The sequence below is a fragment of the Corythoichthys intestinalis genome, chromosome 6 (genome assembly GCF_030265065.1).
Source record: "Corythoichthys intestinalis isolate RoL2023-P3 chromosome 6, ASM3026506v1, whole genome shotgun sequence".
Taxonomy (NCBI): Eukaryota; Metazoa; Chordata; class Actinopteri; order Syngnathiformes; family Syngnathidae; genus Corythoichthys; species Corythoichthys intestinalis.
In genome coordinates, this window is record NC_080400.1 from 24217491 (window position 1) to 24238694 (window position 21204).

Sequence of the window (21204 nt, forward strand, 5' to 3'; positions counted from 1 at the left end):
ATTAATTTGCACTCAAAGGCTGTTTAACTCATTCACTGGCATGACGGTGATAGACGTCAGTCCGTTTTAACTGAGAGGGCCAGCAGCAGTCACTTTCAGGACCGGCGATAATTGTTGATTCATTTTATGGTCCAGTATAAAGAGCCCAGCCATAGTTCTTACTAGGGGTTGTTCCGATCATGTTTTTTTGCTCCCGATCCGATCGTTTTAGTTTGAGTATCTGGGGATCCCGATATTTCCCGATCCGATTTTTTTTTTTTTTTTTTTTTTTTTTTTTTTGCTCCCGATTCAATTCCAATCATTCCCGATAATTTTTCCCGATCATATACATTTTGGCAATGCATTAAGAAAAAAACGAATAAAACTCGGACGAATATATACATTCAACATACAGTACATAAGTGCTGTATTTGTTTATTATGACAATAAATCCTCAAGATGGCATTTACATGATTAACATTCTTTCTGTGAGATGGATCCACGGATAGAAAGATTTTTAATTCTTAAAGGATAAATGTGACTTTGTATATTGTGACTAAATATTGCCATCTAGTGTATTTGTTGAGCTTTCAGTAAATGATGCGGTAGCCATTTAACTTCTGCCCAAATACATGATGGGAAGTGCAACCGTGACTGCGTCATGGTACTAATTGATATATCTTCTATGCGTTGGGAAATAACATAGAGTGTTAAGAAAAAGATCAACTACTGCCTTTTTTCCCCACATTGCTTCCCACAATTATTCTAATCGTTGGGAGAGGTATTGTAAGGCTTTAGCCATTTAAAAGAAGGCTCCAAAGGCTGCCAAAATTCACTCTACTCAAATTACTCTGCCTTTTAGCTCTATATACTGTATGGGTAAAACGGCGCCATTATAGATTGAACGCGACAATGCGTGAGTGGATCGTGCAGTGCATGCGTTAATTGCGTTAAATATTGTAACGTGACAAATGTAAAAAAATATTAATTCTCGCCGTTAATGCGATAAAGTTGATAACCCTACCTTAAGCTTAAACTAAAGACTCTGGAAGAGTGTAACACCTGATGTCTGTGACGTTAAATACAATTAGAAAACGATTTAATTAAAAAATATATATATATTTAAAAAAGGCATGTCCGATATTTTTTTGCCGATTCCGATACTTTGAAAATGACGTGATCCCGATCGATCGGGACATCTCAAGTTCTTACTGTATTGAATAATCCAATGTATGAAATGGCCTACAATAGTTTTTACTATTTTGATGTCTGATATATAAAATTGGCAAAAATAGTTTTTACAGTCTCAACTTAATGTCCGATATATGAAAACAGCCAAAAATAGTTCTATATTGACTTATCATCTGATATATATATAATATTTTTTACTATATTCGCTTCTTCTGCATTATATAAATTGCCTGATGATAGTTGTTGCTTCAATTTATCGTTCAATATAAAGTGCCAATTTATAGTTTTATGATATCAAATAACATCCAATATAAAATGGTCCACAGTAGTTTTTACTATTTTGAAATCTGATACATAATATGGCCAAGTTTTTACTAGAGTTGTCCGATAAAAGCATTTTTAAAATGGTATCGGATAATATCGTTATCAGTTTTTCATTATCGGTTTTGTGACGAGGCAGTCCCTTATTGGCACTTGCACTTGATCTAAAAACTCTAAAAGGGTTTACACTTCAGTCGAAGTTCTTATTTTTCACAGAATGTTTATTTGGAAAACAAAGTTGTTACATTTATCATTAAAGAATCATGTGAGGCATCACAATACAGTACAATTAGCCATATGTTAAGGCCACGACTGCATATACCGGTATCGGTTTGATATTGGCACCCGATTTTTGGAGTTGGACAATATCGGTTAAAAAGTAATTATCGGACAACTCTAGTTTTTACTGTTTCGACTTATTGTCTGATATATAAAACGGCCATCTATAGTTTAATATATCAACTTATCACCCAATAAATGAAATGGCCAACGATAGTTTTTACTATATCAACTTATCGCCATGCACCCTGCTGGCCAAAAGTATTGGCACCCCTGCAATTCTGTCAGATAATGCTCAATTTCTCCCAGAAAATGATTGGAATTACAAATGTTTTGGTAGTAATGTCTTTATTTATTTTGCTTGCAATGAAAAAACTCAAAAGAGAATAAATACAAAAAAATTTAAAAATCACTATCATTTTACACGGAACTCCAAAAATAGGCTGGACAAAAGTATTGGCACCCTCAGCCTGAAATTTGGTAGCACAACCTTTACACAAAATAACTGCGAACAACCGCTTCCGTTATCCATCAATGAGTTTCTTGCAATGCTCTGCTAGAATTTTGGACCATTTTCAAATCTCTCCACAGGTGTTCTATGGGATTCAGGTCTGGACTCATTGCTGGCCACTTTAGAAATCTCCTGTGGTTTCTCTCAAACCATTTTCTAGTGCTTTTTGAAGTGTGTTTTGGGTCACTGTCCTGCTGTAAGACCCATGACCTCTGAAGGAAGCCCAATTTTCTCACACTGGGCCCTACATTATGCTGCAAAACTTGTTGGTAGTCTTCAAACTTCATAATGCCATGCACACGGTCAAGCAGTCCAGTGCCAGAGGTAGCAAAACAACCCCAAAACATCAGAGAACATCCGCTATGTTTGACAGTGGGGACAGTGTTCTTTTCTTTAAAGGCCTGTTTTTTTCCTGTAAACTCTATGTTGACTCCTTTTCCCAAAAAGCTCTACTTTTGTCTCATCTGACCAGAGAACAGTCTTCCAAAACTTTTTTGGTTTTCTAGGGTAAGTTTTGGCAAATTCCAGCCTGGCTTTTTTATGTCTCTGGGTCAGAAGTGAGGTGTATCCTACCATAGAGTCCCATTTCATTCAGACGCCGACAGATAGTAAGGGTTGACACTGTTGTACCCTCGGACTGCAGGACAGCTTGAACTTGTTTGGATGTTAGTCGAGGTTCTTTATCCACCATCCGCACAATCTTTCGTTGAAATCTCTCGTCAATTTTTCTTTTCCCATCCACAGTAAGCCACAGTGCAATGGGCTTTACACTTATTGATGACACTGCGCACGGTAGACAAAGGAACGTTGAGATCTTTGGAGATGGGCTTATACCCTTGAGATTGCCCATGCTTCCTCACAATGTTGCTACTCAAGTCCTCAAACAGTTCTTTGGTCTTCTTTCTTTTCTCCATGCTCAATGTGGAACACACAAGGACCGGACAGAGGTTGAGTCGACTTTAATCCATTTTAACTGGCTGCAAGTGTGATTTAGTTATTGCCACCACCTGTTATGTGCCACAGGTAAGTAACAGGTGCTGTTAATTAAACAAATTAGATAAGTATCACGATTTTCAAAGGGTGCCGATACTTTTGTCTGGCCTATTTTTGGAATTTTGAGTAAACTGATTATGATTTTTTTTTTTCATTCTTTTTTTTTTTTTTTTTTTTTTTTTTTTTTTTTTTTTTTTTTTTTTAATTGCAATCAAAATAAATGAAGACATTACTACCAAAGCATTTGTAATGGCAATTATTTTCAGGGGGAAATTGAGCACTATCGGACAAAATTGCAGGGGTGCCAATACTTTTGACCAGCACTGTATATAAAGTGGCCAACAATAGTATTGCTATAGCTACTAATTATTCCATTACTGTATAAAATGGCAAACAGTTTTTACTAACTCGAATTATCGCCCGATATATAAAATAGCCAATGGCAGATTTTGTTTTATAGATTTAAAATACAATATATAAAATAGTCAGCAAACGACTCAAGTAAATGAATGGAATGATTGGCCAACTTTATATTACTGATTTACTCATTCTCAGTCGGCAACCTGTGGCTCTTTAACTCATTCAATACTATTGACGACAATAAACTGTATTTAATGTCTTTCGCCGTCAATGGCAGACAATGAGTTAACTGTGTCGAGGGTCTCCGGGTGGGCTTAGTTGAACTTCAGGAATGTGCTGGCGGTCGGGAGAACAGCCGGGATTTATCCTCAGTGTCAGGCCCCATCTGACCTGTTGACTCGCAGCCCACTGGACGGTAAAGGAAAGCTGCCGCGTCACTCCTGGGAACGACAGAGGCATTCTGATAAAACGGCAAGACCACCCAACCCCCTGCACTTTATGATGTGATTATGTAATCATACAACACAATGGGGATTACCTCAGGACTTATCAGTATCACTCTTGTAAACTCAATGGGCTACAAAGGTCAGGGGTGGGGGGTTAGAGATAGTTAAACCCAAATTTGTTCAACAAAATTCAGTTGCGTCTTTTAAGTACTGTACAGTTGCATTTTTTATTTCAGGCTGACATTTGAAAATGGTTTAATAAAGTAACATTATACAAAAGCTATCTCAGAGATTTCAGCTGTCAGTTTCCACTGTGTGGAACATAGTAAGGAAATGATAGTCCACTTGCACAATTGTTTGATCGCTGTCACACCCAAATGAATTTGACGTCTATTGCCGTCAATGGCAGAGAATTAGTTAATAAATAGTTAGATGACAACTGCGCCTGCCTCTCTCTGTCCGAGGTTCACATGACAGAGATTAGAGGAGTAGAAGAAGAAGAAGAGGAGGGGGCAGAGGAGGGGTGTGGACAATGAATGAGACTTTTGGGATTTGTCCACACATGCGTTTCTAGCCAGCATCTCCGACTACTTCTTTCCACGTCTTCATCCCCTCAGGTAATTACGACGCTTCCTCTTTTAAAGATAATTGAATGTTCATCAATGCTACACTTTTGCAAATGCATGCATCCATTACACTAAGAGATCACTTTTAAAAAATCACTTTTTTTATTCACTACTTTGCATATGTATTGCGCTTTCCATGTGTAATTACATACTAAGTAACGCGTTATTGTAATGTAATTACTTTCTTTCAAAAATCTAATGCGTTCATTTCTCCAACCTAGTAATCTGATTAAAGTTAGTTTCCTTAGTGTCTGTGCGTTACTATTTTGTTATTGCCTCATAATGCATGTAGAATGAAGAATGTAGTCATGTACGAAGAGCATTTCGAATAGAAAATGTTGCTCTTCAGTTTGCGAGTGACATCACATGTCACGTTCTTTTTTTTTTCTTTTCTTTTTATTTTGACAACAACATGATAGAACAAACAACAATACAAACCCAAAAAATAGAAGAATAATCAACAATACAAACCAAAAAACGAAACAAACACAAAAATGCCAAGGGGGGTATAAACATTCCAAACATTGCACATGTCACGTTTTCTGATCGGAGGATAAAATTAACGGGTGACGTGTATTACCATGCAGTTTGAGCGGCCAAAACAACTTAGCCTAGCGACCTCGTCAGGGGGCGAATAATGAAACCACAAACGGCTGCATATACTTACAGGAAAAACAGCCGCTTCTTCACATTTTCCCCAGTAAAGATGACAAAAACCGTTGTTCTGCAATTCCTTCTACGCGGCGAAACGTGCTCGCTGCTCAGTGCCTTGCGCAATCCTCCGTACGCATGCGCACATTGGTTAAAATCGGCGAGGACTCACTATTTTTGTTTTTATTGAGTTTTTTTTTTTATTACCTTTTTATTGCCTCAAAAATACTTTTTGCACGTATTTCCCTCCCATACTTTTAACCATTGTGTTTTTGTTTGCTGTGGTAGCTTTAAATCAGGTTTGATCTGTTGACCACGTTTGTCACGTGACGTATCGTATATCAATTTAAGGCATTTTTAGTAGTGACGGGATCTGTCGTTCACTTGAGTAAACGAATCCATTCCGGTTCGTTCAGTAAAACGATTCGTTCAAACGAATCGTTCAACGAATCGTTCGCCCCCCTCATCTCCCTCCCCACCCAAATGAATCGTTCGGTTAGTGAACGGGAAGTGACGTTGCCGAACGAATCACCAAAGACCGCTTCGCAGTATAACTGAACGGGAAGTGACATTGCTTGGTCCCTCCCTCTCTTGCACATTGACCACTCGTCGTAGTTTCAGAAATGAGTGACAGGCAATATCATTCTGCTCTCAGAGACAGCCTCGTCTCCCTCCCGCTGCTGCAAAAGCGAGGGAGGACTTCCGCGTCGTCTGTCCTAGTTCTATGGGCTCAAAGTCATGGCTCGTGCTTGCATTTCGAATTAGGACACGGTTAAACATTTTCCTTTTGAGGGGGAAGTCGGGGTTTGTGGTCGGGGGCGCACGGACTTTCTTTAGCATGATTTTGCTCACATATACAATGCTGCTGCTAACAGCCAACGCGGCATGCTTGCTGTCACGAAAATAAAAATAAATCGAAAGTTTAATTTCCAATTATGGAACGGCCAACACATCATATTAACCTCTCGCTCTGTTGTATTTTTGTTTTTTATTATTAAGATGATCGTTTTGAATTTTTGCACTGGTATTAATAAATAAAATAATCCGGTCAGCTCCCCTGTCGTCCCCGCATCTCAGATCGTCAAATGCTGACGAGAAATAATTGTTTGCTTTATGATTTCGCCTTTCTACTCTTATTAGTCTGTTAAGAAAAATGTAGACATATTGCGACATCTCCCGTGTCCGCGCGCTTTGTTTTTTGGGCGCTTGAGTAGCACATGATGGACGGATTGACATAATTTGTCAAACCAACCGACACCCTCTGACACGAAAAAAAAAAAAAAACACTCGGAAAAAATTGACATGTATATACAGTTTCATTGCAAATCAGTATTATGGTGATCATACTAAATATTATTTTTTTTCTGTGCACATATGAGGTACATATCGCTGCCATGAAGCCTCCATATAGTGACAGTTCTCTGCCCGCTTCACTGCCGTCACGCGACCGCAGCTCAGGTTTTGCTTGCCTCGTAGCTACGTGTTTTAAATTACTGTAAATTTGATAGTATATCGTCATAGGCACAGTCCCGAGTCTGTTAAGAAAAGTAGAACACTAAACCATGCTCGCTAGATTTGTGTGGTGTTTTTGTCTTTTTGAGCAGCATTTGATAGGCTCCACGTTAACAAATATGTGACAAAGTCGTTTCCTTTCATTTTATGACTCGTTCACCGCATAGTCATTACTGGAAAGTCAAGTTAGCAGCAAGCTAGGTCAGGAACCGGAGGACCGAATCACTAAACGGGAAGTGACAAAACTCAAGTCTTTCCCCCCTGCCTGCACGCTGGCTGCTTATTGGCCACACGTGGAAATGAGTGACATACGCCATGATTCTGTTTCCGCTCCCTCCCCTGCCCGCGATGAGGCTGGCGTCTGATTGGTCGTGTGCGATGTCAGAAGACGCTGCCGCTTGCTCAACGCCCTCCCACGCAGCGAACAAGCGCCACCAACTTCATAGAAGAATCAGTGCAGATGGTGATTAGTTCGGTCTCGTTCACCCAAACAATTCGTTCAAAAAGAACGAATCGTTCGCGACCGATACAACACTAATTTTTAGTGTATTCTGCCTGTAGGCATGCCAAACGAAACAAGTTGAAAGTGCAACACCGTGCGTTGAAAACTTTGCGCTGGCTCTAAAACACTGTCGACCGCCACATGTAATGCATGGACCCACTTGTGACCGTTTGTAACCAGCCTTTACGTACATTTTATAGTTACAGTTTGTAACCATGGGTGGAGTTTGAGTTTTGTGGGGAAGGGAAGACATGTTGATGACCCCGGAAGGCAGTGTCAGCAATAATAATAATAATTTACAATATATATTTGGCGGAAAACACAGACAAGACTGAAAAAGGAGTTTCTGCTCTTGCACTCCTCTTTAAAAGAAACTGCTGTATTTTAAGCCAAAACAACTGTTGTGTTTGATAGATCAATATGTCTGAATGCTGCAATTGATTCGTGGAGCATTAAGCCCCCAAACTGTTTTTAATTTGTCTGTTTTACCTTGAAAACCCCCGTTTACAGACGTCGCGCAACCGCTTTTGTTTCAACCTAGCCATAATACGAAGGTAATTAATTATATTTATTATTCTAAATGTATGTCATTTTTAGCTTGGAATCATTAATTGATGTCTAATATTTCATTTAAAAAAAAAAAAAAAGACTAAAAAAATTATTCACTCGCATATTTTAAACTTTTAAACAAATAATGTCCCAATGAAAAAAATGGTGTCTGTAAAAAAGTCACGGATATTTACCTCATAACTGTCGCTAAATTGTATTTTTTTTTTTGTGTTACTGTCACATTTTCTCCGATATGTTAGATGATAAATAATCGATCCAAAAAATGAAAAATTGGGGAAAAAAAATTTAAAAGGGAAAATATATGAAAAAGAACATCTCGACCGCTCCTTGATGTCTGCGTTTTCTGTATCACTACCCTTGTTACATTACCATGTTTCACCAATAAAATCCCCCAAAAAATCCAGCTGTGGCCATTCACAGCTGTGTCTTTACACTCAGTGATACATGCTACATGCAGTTTTTGGATCAAAACAAGGTTAGTACACGATAATATCTCGTTAAATTCATGGCGTCTGTAATTCTGCTCTCGCGTGCGCTCACCTCCAGGTAGGGTTTTGTTGTTTGAAATCTTTTTTTTTTTTTTTTTTTTTTAAATGCCCTCCTGTTCAAAAATTTTCTTCCCCCAGAAAATTGAGATTTTAAGCTTTCCAATGATGTATCACACATGCATATATGACAATTTTGAAATTTGGCCAAAATGGGGGTCTCAGAGCGGAACTTCAAGTCACCTGAGTGTTTTCCACCACATATGTATATGTATAGCCTATATGTAGGCCTATATGGCGGAAAAATGGCTGATGCTCCTTCTTATGAAGATTGATCGATATATGGACTTTTTTTCGAGTTCAAGTTATCTTTATTAATTGTAATTTATTTTTTCACCATCTAGTGGCCAGTGTTGCAAAAGGAAGTAGGAGAAGAAACAACTTTATTTGGCGGAAAACACTTAGGTCACTTAAAGTTCGCTCTGAGACCCCCAATTTGGCCAAATTTCAAAATTGTCCGATATGTAAGTGTGATACATCATTGTAAAGCTTAAAATCTCAATTATCTGGGGGAAGAAAATTTTTGAACAGGAGGGCAATTACATTTTTTTTTTTTAAACAGCAAAACCCTATCTGGAGGTGAGAGCACGTGAGAGCAGAATTACAGACACCATGATTTTAGCAGGATATTGTCGCGTACTTACCTTGATTCGATCCAAAAACTCCATGTAGCATGTATCACCAAGTGTATCACACAGCTGTGAATGGCCACAGCCGGATTTTGGGGGGGATTTAATGGGTGAAGCATGGTAATATAAACAAGGGTCGCGACGCAGAAATCGCAGACATCAAGGAGTGGTTGAAATTCTTTTTCATATATTTACCCTTTAAAAAGTTTTTTTTCCAATTTTTCTTTGTTTGGATCGATTATTTAACATCTAACATATCGGGGGAAATGTGACAGTAACAAGAAAAATCAAGCGATCGTTATGAGGTATATATCCGTGACTTATTTACAGACACCATTTTTTTTATTGTGATATAATCTGTTTAAAAGTTTAAAATACGTGAGTGAATGATTTTTTTTAAACAATATATTAGACATCGATTAATGATTTTTAGCTAAAAATGACAGACATTTTGAATAATAAATATAATTACTTACCTTGTTTTTATGGCTGGGTTGAAACAAAAGTGGTTGCGCCACAACTGTAAACGGGGGTTTTCAGGGTAAAATGGACAAATTCAAAATAGTTTGGGGGCTTAATGCGCCATGAATCTGCTATGGCAGCATATAAACATATTGTTCTATCAAACACAACAGTTCTTTTGGCTTAAAATACAGCTGTTTATTTTAAAGAGGGGTGCAAGAGCAGAAACTGCTTTTTCAGTCTTGTCTGTGTTTTCCACCATATACTGTACATTTTAACACTGTTCGTGTTCAATCCTTGGTTCAAGCTCAGTTATTTTGGAAGCTTTTGAAATCTTAGGTTTAAAGAAATTCTAAATATCCATCTTGCCTCCTCAGGTGTAGTTTTGGCTAAGCAAAGCAAAGTACTGTCGTTAAGGTGCTAGTCACATGATCTGTTCGAAAAATAATTTTGACCCATTACGAAATACTTTGTAGGATTCTTGTTCATTTCATTCATTTTTAAAGGGGACGTTCAGAATTATTGACATTAGGCTTAATCTTTGAGTTAGCGAGTTAGTCGGTGGGGTTGAGTTCAACAAATTCCATGCAGTTATTTGTTAATTTCAGGGCTCCGGAGTGGCTAAGCTAGCGCGAGTCAATGGTGGTTGAAATCAACTCCATCGACTACCATAATTTTCGCACTATAAGGCGCACCCGACTATAAGCCGCCACCCACAAATTTGACAGCGGCATCATATGACTGTCATGAGACCAAACGAATCACCATGAAGCTTTGAACGAATTAATTGCAACGCTTCATTGCTTCAGGAAGCTTCATTTGGCCATCACTGCTCCCTTGATGGAGACAGTCAACCTCTGCTACCACCTGCTGTCAACACTGTTGTTTTATTACATGCCTCCTAGCATGCATTGCAGCGCTACAGATTTAAATAACAATCAAAATTCATCTTCTGTACTAATTATTTTTTCCAGTTACTGTTCCAGTTTTTTGATTAATTGCTAGTTATGGTATTTGGTAACACTTTATTTGACAGTGGCGCCTTAAGACTGTCATTAGACCGTCATAATTATGAAATGACACTGTCACACAACATGAATTTTGATTGTTATTTACGTCTGTAGCACTGCGGTGCATGCTAGGAGGGATGTGTTGCCTATTAACCCAAATAAAAACGACAAATAAGTCGCACTAGACTATAAGCCGCAGGATTCCAAATGAAGGAAAAAAGTAGCGGCTTATAGTCCAAAAATTATGGGTAATTAAACCCCCGCTAACTCAACGATTAAGCCTTATGTGAAAAATTTAGATCTTCCCATTTAAATTCAATTATCATAAAGTCAATTACATGCAATGAAATTTTTCTGTTGTCATTCTAATATATAGGCACCAAAGGGAGAAAAAATTGTAAAAAGTAACCGATAAATTACTTTTAAAGTAACTTAGTTACTTTGATAATGAAGTAATCAGTAAAGTAACCTGATTACTTTTTTCAGGCGTAATCAGAAATTACTTATTTAAGTAATCTGTGACAACACTGGATATAGGATTGGACAAATGAATATAGGGAAATGTAATTAATGCATTGAAAGAAATTGTCATTGTTACCTCAGTGCCATTGATGGCGATAGCTATCCAATCCATTAAAATTGGGAGCCAATGAATTAATAATGTCATTTTCTTGACCGCCTACCGTAATTTTCGCACTATAAGGCGCACCTGACTATAAGCCGCCACCCACCAAATTTGGCATGAAAACTGCATTTGTTCATAGATAAGCCACACCGGACTATAAACCACAGCTGTCCTCACTGTATAATTCAATATTCACACCAAAAGATATTAACTGGTAACATAAACGGCTCGGACAATGAAAGAATGATACTATTTGACAGCGGCATCACATGACTGTCATAAGACCTAATAAACCACCGTGAAGCTTTGAACCAGTTGGCTGCAGAGCTTTATTGCTTCAAGAAGCTTCATTTGGCTATCACTGCTCCCATGTGACAGACAATCAACCTCTGCTGCCACAGGCTGTCAACACTGTTATTGTCCAACATGCCTCCTAGCATGCATTGCAGCGCTGCAGATGTAAATAACAATTAAAATTTATGTTCTCTGCTAATTATTTCTTCAGTTACTGTTCCGCTTGTTTCATCAATTTTTAGTTATGGTATTTGGTATCACTTTATTTGACAGTGGCGCCATAAGACTATCATTAGACAATCATAATTATGACATAACACGATCATGAGCATTAATTAATGCTTATAACAGATGTCATTTAGTGTTATCTGGCAAATTATCTCACTTTTGAATGGATGTCAAAGATCCAAGCTGGAAATAATGGAGTTAGTGACATAATTTGCCGGATGACACCTACTGACATAAGCATTCAGTAATGCCCACGGTAGTGTCATGTCATATTTATGACCGTCTTATGACAAATGAAGTGTTACATATTAACCCAAATAAATTAACAAATAAGCCGCACTGGACTATAAGCCGCAGAATTCAATATGAAGAAAAAAAAGTAGCGGCTTATAGTCCGAAAATTACGGTAATCATGTTCTTAACTTTTTCAGCTTTCTTTCTCTTACCATTCTCCTTCCCTTTGTCTTCTTATCAGTTGCATTATGTTACACAGACTTGAGAATTTTTTTCCTATGATCTCAGAATAATTGTCATTATACTTTTCGTTTTAGGTAACAGTTTAAAAAGAAAAAAAACATTGTATCACAACACTTTATTTAATTCATATTAGGTTAAAAATAGTTAAGTGAGACATCTTAAAGGAATGAGTTTCACATGATGAGCCATATACCTGAGGCCTATCATGTGATGAGTGTGACATACATAATGGAGAAAATTTGCAAAGCCTGTTGTTAGTGAGGCCTGCAGGCGGTCCACCATATCTTTGAAATCAATAAATAAACTCCAGGAGCCCCCAGAGAGAGCTGACCTCCGCCTAAGCAGCAATACTCAAAGCATTGCCACAATCCCTTCAAGTATGAAAGAAGTTATAATGAAATTACTTTTCTGACCAATGTGAATTTTGACCTCATGAGCCCACAATATAACCACCACTTCTTCTGTTTCATATTACAAATATATCCTGCAAGTTTGATAATAATCCCTTTCTTTATTATCATGTTATCGAAAAATTCATTTTCTGATCCGTGACCTTTGACCTCATGACCTCAAAATGTAATCACCTTTTTCCGATCGAACGACCGCTGCCAGCCCATCCCAGTCAAAACGAATTGGACGTCTATCGCCTTCAATGATACTAAAACTAAATCATTCAGATGGATTTGACATCTATTGCCGTCAATGGCAGTGAATTAGTTAATCATCTACTCCATGGACTAGCATGAGTATAATCAGGAACGCATGTTACATAAAACTTATATAATATACAACTAGGTGAACTTTACTCATTAGTGCCTCAAGAGTATTACTTGACATACTAGCATACTGTTACTAACGCACTTGGCTGTTCCTGATTTGAACAGATGTGTGTTTGGGTGCAGACGTGATGAAGGTGTCACACTGGTGCCAGCTGGGTGTCACCATCCTGGTTGTCCTGCTGGAACTGATCGCTGGTCAGATATGCAGATCCTTCATCATGCTGGCGGACGGTTTTCACACTCTCTTTGTCCTCAGTCGCATGGCTCTGCCTCCTCCTCAAAACACAAGCAGTCCCTCAGGTCGGCGCTCTCAGGAGACCTCCGCGTCCCACCTTGAAGGCAGGCGCCGGCCAGTGGGGGTCTTCATTTTGGCCCTGCTCCTCTTCTCTCTGTGCATCTCCTGCATATTGGAAATGATCAGCTTCTCTATTGAGGTCCACGGGGTGGAATGGCCCTGGCCGCTGGTGGTGGTGGGCGCGGTCAGCGTGTTGCTCAACGTCGTCGTGCTTGCGTTGACCCTGAGGCGGGGATTTGGAGCTCAGACTGGAGGGGAGCATGAATGTTATATTGCAGTCAACCAGAAAGGTAACATTTTGAGAATGGAATGTTTTCATAAAAGGGTGGGTGCTGGCTCTCACATATGATTTGGCTTGGCCTCCTCTCTGATTGAGTGGGTGCCTGCTGGGGGATTCTTTCCCTTGATCCCATAACGGGGGGTCTTTTTCCGTTGGTCTGTGCCTAAGATGCCAATTCACCAATGTCAACAGGTGTTATGTCTTAATATGAGTTTTCTAGTACCTATCAGCAGCACTCCTTGCGCGTGTGCACCGTGTCCTACCTTAGTCTTTCCTGTTCTCCCTCTTCCTCACCTATCTGGTAGCTGGTGTATCACCACTCCTTGCGAGCTCACCTTGCCCTGTCCTACCATAGTCTTTCCTGTCCTATCAGTTTGCAGGTGTATACCCCGTCCTTGCGAGCTTACCATCCTCTGTCCTATTCTAGTCCTTCCTGTCCTCATTCTGCCTGTCCTATTGGGTAGATGGTGTATCCCTTTCTCATAACCCTAACCTTAAACCAGAACTAATTGTAACTACGAATGGTTGTGTATATATATTATATATGTCTGCTCTTTCTGCCCGTCACCTTAAAGGGATCCTCGGACTTAAAGACTTGTAGGCTCTAATAAACCACAATTGTTGTCTTTTACTAAAATATGTTATGAGAAACACATATATTATTGCCATTGATTTAAAAATATATACCGTAATAGTTAGTACATGTTTTGACCCACGGAGGGCGCCATGTTTTACGCGAGCAATGCACACAGTGGGTGATGACAGGGTTGGCCTGGACTGGGAGAAGAGCTGTTCTAGGTAGTAAGCCAAGCTAGTATGACGACTGGCATGATTTTGTCACATTCTACTGCTGGTCAGCTTGTTTTGTTACAGAGATGTGGGATGAGTTCCCAACGTCGTACCTGCATACAATTCCAGTTCATCAGCAGTGTCTTTAAACCGATCCTAGGCGGCTTGTATTGACTTACTGCCATTTGACAATTTGTATATCCAGTCGTTGTTAGTGGCATCATTGCCTTTTTTCCCTATGTCTGCCTCTCAAAGTGGTTTTCCCTCAGGTTTTTTTTTTTTTTTTTTTTTTTTTAATCCCAACCTACTGTGACGTGTCTCCCTTTTCGCGATTGCATGTTTTTTTTTGTGTGTTCAAGAAACCCTTTTACGCAATACCCATGTTATTGTCTGCTTGCTGATTAAAGTGAGCTGCGTTTTTATTTCATCCCTGCTGACCGCCAGAGGCGGTGCTGTCAACACTGAATGATCCCTTCGCGCATGCGCAGTGCGAGTAAAAATACCAATGAAGTCACCTGAGACCCCAGGACGACACCCTTCAAATGTATGACTTCCGGTGTCAACCGAGATCCAGTCCCTTTTTTCATCTCGCATAGCAGTTGCTGCTTTGCTGTTTGTGTCGCGTATAGCCTTTGGATTGAATTGGATTCGCTCTCCTGAGGCTGCGTCACTTTGTTAGCAATCCGGCTATGTGGAATTTCTGTTTTGTTTCTTCGTCGTTGGTGCGGCTGACAGCATTGCTGCTTGCTGGGCTGTCTTGAGTGCCCTGGAGGACGTCTGTGCCGCTGCCTCATGGTCGGGGCCTGCTTCCCTCTTCGGGTTTTACTGTTTTGATGTCACCTCCCCCCACCCACTGGGCGTGGTCTTCGGGTCCCTGTGAACTTTGGGTCGGTGATTCTTCGTGGCCCTGCTGGTATTGGTCATTCAGTGCTTACAGCACCGCCTCTGGTGGTCAGCAGGGATGAAGTAGAACAAAAGTTACGTACAGTACCCTCCATAATTATTGGCACCCCTGGTTAAGATGTGTTTTTTTAGCTTCTAATATATATTTTTTTAATTCAAATAATATGGGACCTTAATGGAAAAAAAGAGAAAAATCCAACCTTCAATACAAGTGCATTCGTTCACTGGGGAAAAAATCCCACATAAAGAAATAATTATTTGACATCAAATAATGTGTGTCACAATTATTAGCACCCCTGGTGTTAATACTTTGTACAACCCCCTTTTGCAAACAAAAAAAGGTCTGGGGACTGAGATGGCCATGGGAGGAGCTTGATTTTGTGTTTGGTGAACCATTTCTGTGTAGATTTGGCCAAATGTTTAGGGTCATTGTCTTGCTGAAAGACCCAGTGACGGCCCACCTTCAGCTTTCGGGCAGAGGGCAACAGATTTTGATTTAAAATGCAAAGCATTCATGATGCCATGCACCCTAACAAGGTTCCTAGGGCCTTTGCAAGCGAAACAGCCCTACAGCATCACTGACCCACCCCCATACTTCACAGTAGGTATGAGGTGCTTTTCAGCATGCGCATCTTTCATGGCACGCCAGACCCACTTAGAGCGTTTGTTACCAAAAAGCTCAATCTTGGTCTCATCTGACCAAAGCACACGGTCCCAGTTGAAGCCCCAATACCACTTGGCGAACTCCAGACATTTGCGTTTATGATTGTGAGTGAGGAAAGGTTTTCTCCGTGCATGCCTCCCAAACAGCTTGTTGGCGTGTAGACAGCACCTCATACCCACTGTGAAGTATGGAGGTGGGTCAGTCAGCTCTGCCCGAAAGCTGAAGATGGGTCGTCACTGGGTCTTTCAGTAAGACAATGACCCTAAACATATGGCCAAATCTACACAGAAATAGTTCACAGGACACAAAATCAAGCTCCTCCCATGGCCATCTCAGTCTCCAGACCTTGTTTTGTTGGCAAAAGGGGGTTGTACAGTGTATTAACACCAGGGGTGCTAATAATTGTGACACACATTATTTGATGTCAAATAATTATTTCTTTATGTGGGATTTTTTTCCCCACTGAATAAATGCACTTGTATTGAAGGTTGGATTTTTCTCTTTTTTTCCATTATTATTTGAATCAAAAAAAAAATTATTGGAAGCTAAAAAACACATCTTAACCAGGGGTACCAATAATTATGGAGGGCACTGTACGTAACTACGGTTCTATGAATCCCGAATGGCCGCCAGAGCTTTCCGTCACTCAGAATCTTCGTGACCACGCGAGTGGGTTCTGTAGGGACTGGATCTCGGTTGACACCGGAAGTTATACCTTTGCAGGGGGTCGACCTGGGGTCACTGGTGACTTCGTTGGTATTTTTACTCGCACTGCGTATGCGCGAAGGGATCATTCAGAGCTTACAGCACCGCCTCTGGCTGTCATTCGGGATTCATAGAACCGTAGTTATTTACGTAACCTCCGTTTTTAATTCTGTGGTCAAACCAGCCACACTTTCTTTTCAGCTTTATAAGGACCATCATGACTCTAAGGTCACGCAGAAGCATAGGCCAGCTGTTATACCCTGCCCCTAGTCCTGTGGTCTAAGTGCTTGTCTGTCGCAGGGGAAACAGATTCGAATCTTGCTGGAGACTTTCAATTAACTGCTTTTGCTGCTCGTTTTGTGAAATATCAGTACTGCTGTCCTGCTCATTACTTTTCCATTCGAGTTCAAATTGGAAGGGCAGAACAGATGTCATGTGTATGTAGCTAACGAGTGACACTGTGGAAGTACAGCAGCGTTGCCAAACGACGTCACCGCTAGGGTGCATTCCATTCCGTCGTCAATAACAATGGCGGCCTACAAGTTAAACTAATTTTTCAAAATTTGTAAAAACGAAACCACGAAGAGGGGTTTGAATATCAAATTATTATAACTCATACTAACATTTATATTTTAAGAATTACAAATGTAGTGCTGCAACGATTAATTGATTAACTCGAGTATTCGATTAGAAACAAAAGATTCAAATTAAATTTTGCTGCTAAAAGATTCAAATTAAATTTTGCTGCTTCGAGTATTCGTTTAAAGTGGCGTTGTAATGGTTTTGAAAGTGTTTGCATTTAGTTGTATTGATTTGGGTGGATACACTGTCCTCTAGTCTGCCTCATTTCACAAGGCGGAATCCGGTTGCTCCCTGTTAAGACCAACATAAGCTTAGTTTTGTGTGAGCTATTTTATTATTATTTTTTTTTTCAATGCATTCGTAGTTTCGTTTATACAGTGGGGCAAATAAGTATTTAGTCAACCGCTAATTGTGCAAGTTCTCCCACTTGAAAATATTAGAGACACCTGTAATTGTCAACATTGGTAAACCTCAACCATGAGAGACAGAATGTGGAAAGAAAACACAGAAAATCACATTGTTTGATTTTGAAAGAATTTATTTGCAAATCATGGTGGAAAATAAGTTTTTGGTCTATACCAAAAGTTCATCTCAGTACTTTGTTATGTACCCTTTGTTGGCAATAACGGAGGCCAAATGTTTTCTGTAACTCTTCACAAGCTTTTCACACACTGTTGCTGGTATTTTGGCCCATTCCTCCATGCAGATCTCCTCTAGAGCAGTGATGTTTTGGGGCTGTCGTTGGGCAACATGGACTTTCAACTCCCTCCTCACCCCGTGGCGTCAAAATGATAACAAGAACGGGGAGCAAAAATCCCAGAACCACACGGGGGGACCTAGTGAATGACCTACAGAGAGCTGGGACCACAGTAACAAAGGCTACACTATCAGTAACACAATGCGCCGCCAGGGACTCAAATCCTGCACTGCCAGATTTGTCCCCCTGCTGAAGAAAGTACACTTCCAGGCCCGTCTGCGGTTCACTAGAGAGCATTTGAATGATCCAGAAGAGGACTGGGAGAATGTGTTATGGTCAGATGAAACCAAAATATAACTTTTTGGTAGAAACACAGGTTCTCGTGTTTGGAGGCGAAAGAATACTGAATTGCATCCGAAGAACACCATACCCACTGTGAAGCATGGGGGTTGAAACATCATGCTTTGGGGCTGTTTTTCTGCAAAGGGACCAGGACGACTGATCTGTGTAAAGGAAAGATTGAATGGGGCCATGTATTGAGAGATTTTGAGTGAAAATCTCCTTCCATCAGCAAGGGCATTGAAGATGAGACGTGGCTGGGTCTTTCAGCATGACAATTATCCCAAACACACAGCCAGGGCAACAAAGGAGTGGCTTCGTAAGAAGCATTTCAAGGTCCTGGAGTGGCCTAGTCAGTCTCCAGGTCTCAACCCCATAGAAAATCTGTGGAGGGAGTTGACGGTCCGTGTTGCCCAACGACAGCCCCAAAAATCACTGCTCTAGAGTAGATCTGCATGGAGGAATGGGCCAAAATACCAGCAACAGTGTGTGAAAAGCTTGTGAAGAGTTACAGAAAACGTTTGGCCTCCGTTATTGCCAACAAAGGGTACATAACAAAGTATTGAGATGAACTTTTGGTATTGACCAAATACTTATTTTCCACCATGATTTGCAAATAAATTCTTTCAAAATCAAACAATGTGATTTTCTGTGTTTTCTTTCCACATTCTGTCTCTCATGGTTGAGGTTTACCCATGTTGACAATTACAGGCCTATCTAATATTTTCAAGTGGGAGAACTTGCACAATTAGTGGTTATCTAAATACTTATTTGCCCCGCTGTATTTAGCCGTTCTTTTGTGGGAATATGTGTCTGAACCATTTGTTAAGAGCAGTGAAGGGAAGAAAAAAAATGTTAGCATTTTATAGCATTTAAGCTAGCGGACTTTTCTTTTGTTGTTTATAGATCCTCATTTATTTATTTTTCATACCGTTTGAGGATGAGCTCAGGTATTTTAATTTTTGATGTTCCTTATCCGATTACTCAATTATCCAAACTAACTAGTTCATCGATTAATCGACTACTAAAATAATCGATAGCTGCAGCCCTATACAAGTCTTTCTGTCCGTGGTTCCCTTTAAACCACGGGTCTGTAAGTCCGGTCCTCGAGAGCCGCTATCCAGCTTTTTACATTTGATTCAGGTGTGTTAAAGGAGGGACACATGGACAACAAGCTGGATAGTGGCTCTCGAGAACTGGACTTGCAGACCCCTGCCTTAATGCCTTTTCTGTCCAGCTACATTTTTGAATAAACAACCACAAAGTAAGTAGAGTACTGTGCTTTAAAGCATTTCGAGTCAAATTTGAACTCTTTCATGTGCATGTGATATTCTTTTGTAGACATCCAGCTGGGGATTCTACTTTGAAGTGTAGCATATTTCAATGTTTGTTTTTCCATTCTCTTTGACAGCCGTTTCACAGGAGGGCTCTGAAGACCAGGCCAGCGTTCAGGGCGGGACAATGAGGCGCTCCCTTGCCAAAGGGGGTCTCGTCTTATGTAACAAGGCAGAAGGAGCCGCAGACAAAGGAAGCCCTCGGGATGACAGGCGGCATCCCCCTTGCGCAGTGATGGTAGTGCAGGAACTTACCACGTCATTGCTGGTCCTGGTCACTGGTCTGGTGCTGCTGCTAGCGTGCCCTGACTATGGGCATTCTCCAGGGCTCTGCAGGTTCCTGGTATACCTGGATCCCAGTTTGGCCATCTTGGCTGTTATTGTCCTTGTCTCTAGAGCTGTACCACAGGTGTGACAACCATCAATCCCAGCCAGCGAGTTCAAAATGAACTGGTAAAGCAAGGAATGCACTTTTTGTGTGACACGTTTTTTTTTTTCTCAGATATACAGTTACGGGCTGCTGCTGATGCAGGCCACACCTCCTCAGTTGAATATGTCGGACCTCAGGGAGAGGATCGGGAGCGTACCCGGGGTGGAGGAGGTACACGAGCTCCACATCTGGGAACTGTCCCGTTCCCAGTCAGTGGCCTCGGTCCACGTACGATGTCATGCCAGCTTTCCTGTGCGCAGGTGGGAATGAGAGTTGGTTTTATTCAAATACTTGAATGGATGGATGGAAGATTTCTTGGGGTAAAATGTTGATCGTCTGTATTGAAATGACCGTAAAGTATGACTTTTCATTTTCATGCTCAGGTGTGCTGATCTGATATCGGAGGTCACCAAGGTGCTAAAGAGTGTCGGGGTGAGCAGCTGCACAGTACAGCCCGAGTTTGTCCTTTCGTCTTCCCTCTCCGGTGGTGCGGCATGCCCACCTGAGGTTCCTGGCTGCATTTTGGGCTGTGCTAAAGTCTGCGATGCTCATGTGTGCTGCCCACTGCCATAGGACCCTGAAAATGAAACATTGTGAAATCAAGGCAGCCAAATGATGTCGCAATGGGGGACATTCATGAACGGAAAGCTTGTCATATATATCCTTTGAATGTGATAAAGTAACTTCTGCTTTGCGTGGGAGTGGGAAGAGCGGTTTACGGAGAGGCACGGTCTCCAATGCTCTAAAAATAAGGTGCTTAACAATCTAATCAATGTGTCAGTGTTTGCAAGTCATGTACAATAAAGACAAAATTTAGCTGAAAAATGTCATTCTGTTGTTGTACTATTTTAAAAAACATCAATCTTAAAATTGATTTGTCTGAACGATATACACCACTTTATTCCTTCATCTTACATGTCAATCATGGAGTATCCCTTCACAAAAAATGTTTGTGTTTTTAAAAATAAATTGCGCTTCTAAAGATAAAAAGTTGAACACTTGCAAAAAAAATGTGTTCAGAAAAAAAAAGAATTTTGCAAGTGTAAAAAATATTTTGACACACAAAAATATATTTTTGCAAGGAAATAAATTGTTTAGAAAATATTTTTTTTGGTGTGAACACAAATTGGCACATCGCAATTTGAACAGTGTTATTAACAGCGAATTGTACGTGCATAAAGGCACTATATATAGCT

The 21204-nt window shown here is 40.3% G+C and overlaps 1 protein-coding gene across 1 annotated transcript; it reads left to right on the forward strand.

Annotated features, from left to right (window-relative positions):
* Positions 1-4558: 4558 nt before the first annotated feature.
* LOC130917006 (proton-coupled zinc antiporter SLC30A1) lies at positions 4559-20790 on the forward strand. The gene is made up of 5 exons (XM_057838040.1): positions 4559-4697; positions 13096-13575; positions 19656-19987; positions 20081-20268; positions 20392-20790. Exons 2-5 carry the CDS (start codon positions 13119-13121, stop codon positions 20579-20581), a joined length of 1167 nt encoding a protein of 388 aa, XP_057694023.1. The 5' UTR covers positions 4559-4697; positions 13096-13118; the 3' UTR covers positions 20582-20790.
* The last annotated feature ends 414 nt before the right edge of the window (positions 20791-21204 follow it).

Bases quoted from the DNA above. Each gene is read 5' to 3' on its own strand.
- LOC130917006 (XM_057838040.1), top strand. From the start codon at position 13,119: ATGAAGGTGTCACACTGGTGCCAGCTGGGTGTCACCATCCTGGTTGTC. The intron at 19,988-20,080 runs GTGTGACAACCA...TTTTTTTCTCAG, and splicing joins TCTCTAGAGCTGTACCACAG to ATATACAGTTACGGGCTGCT. The intron at 20,269-20,391 runs GTGGGAATGAGA...TTTCATGCTCAG, and splicing joins GCCAGCTTTCCTGTGCGCAG to GTGTGCTGATCTGATATCGG.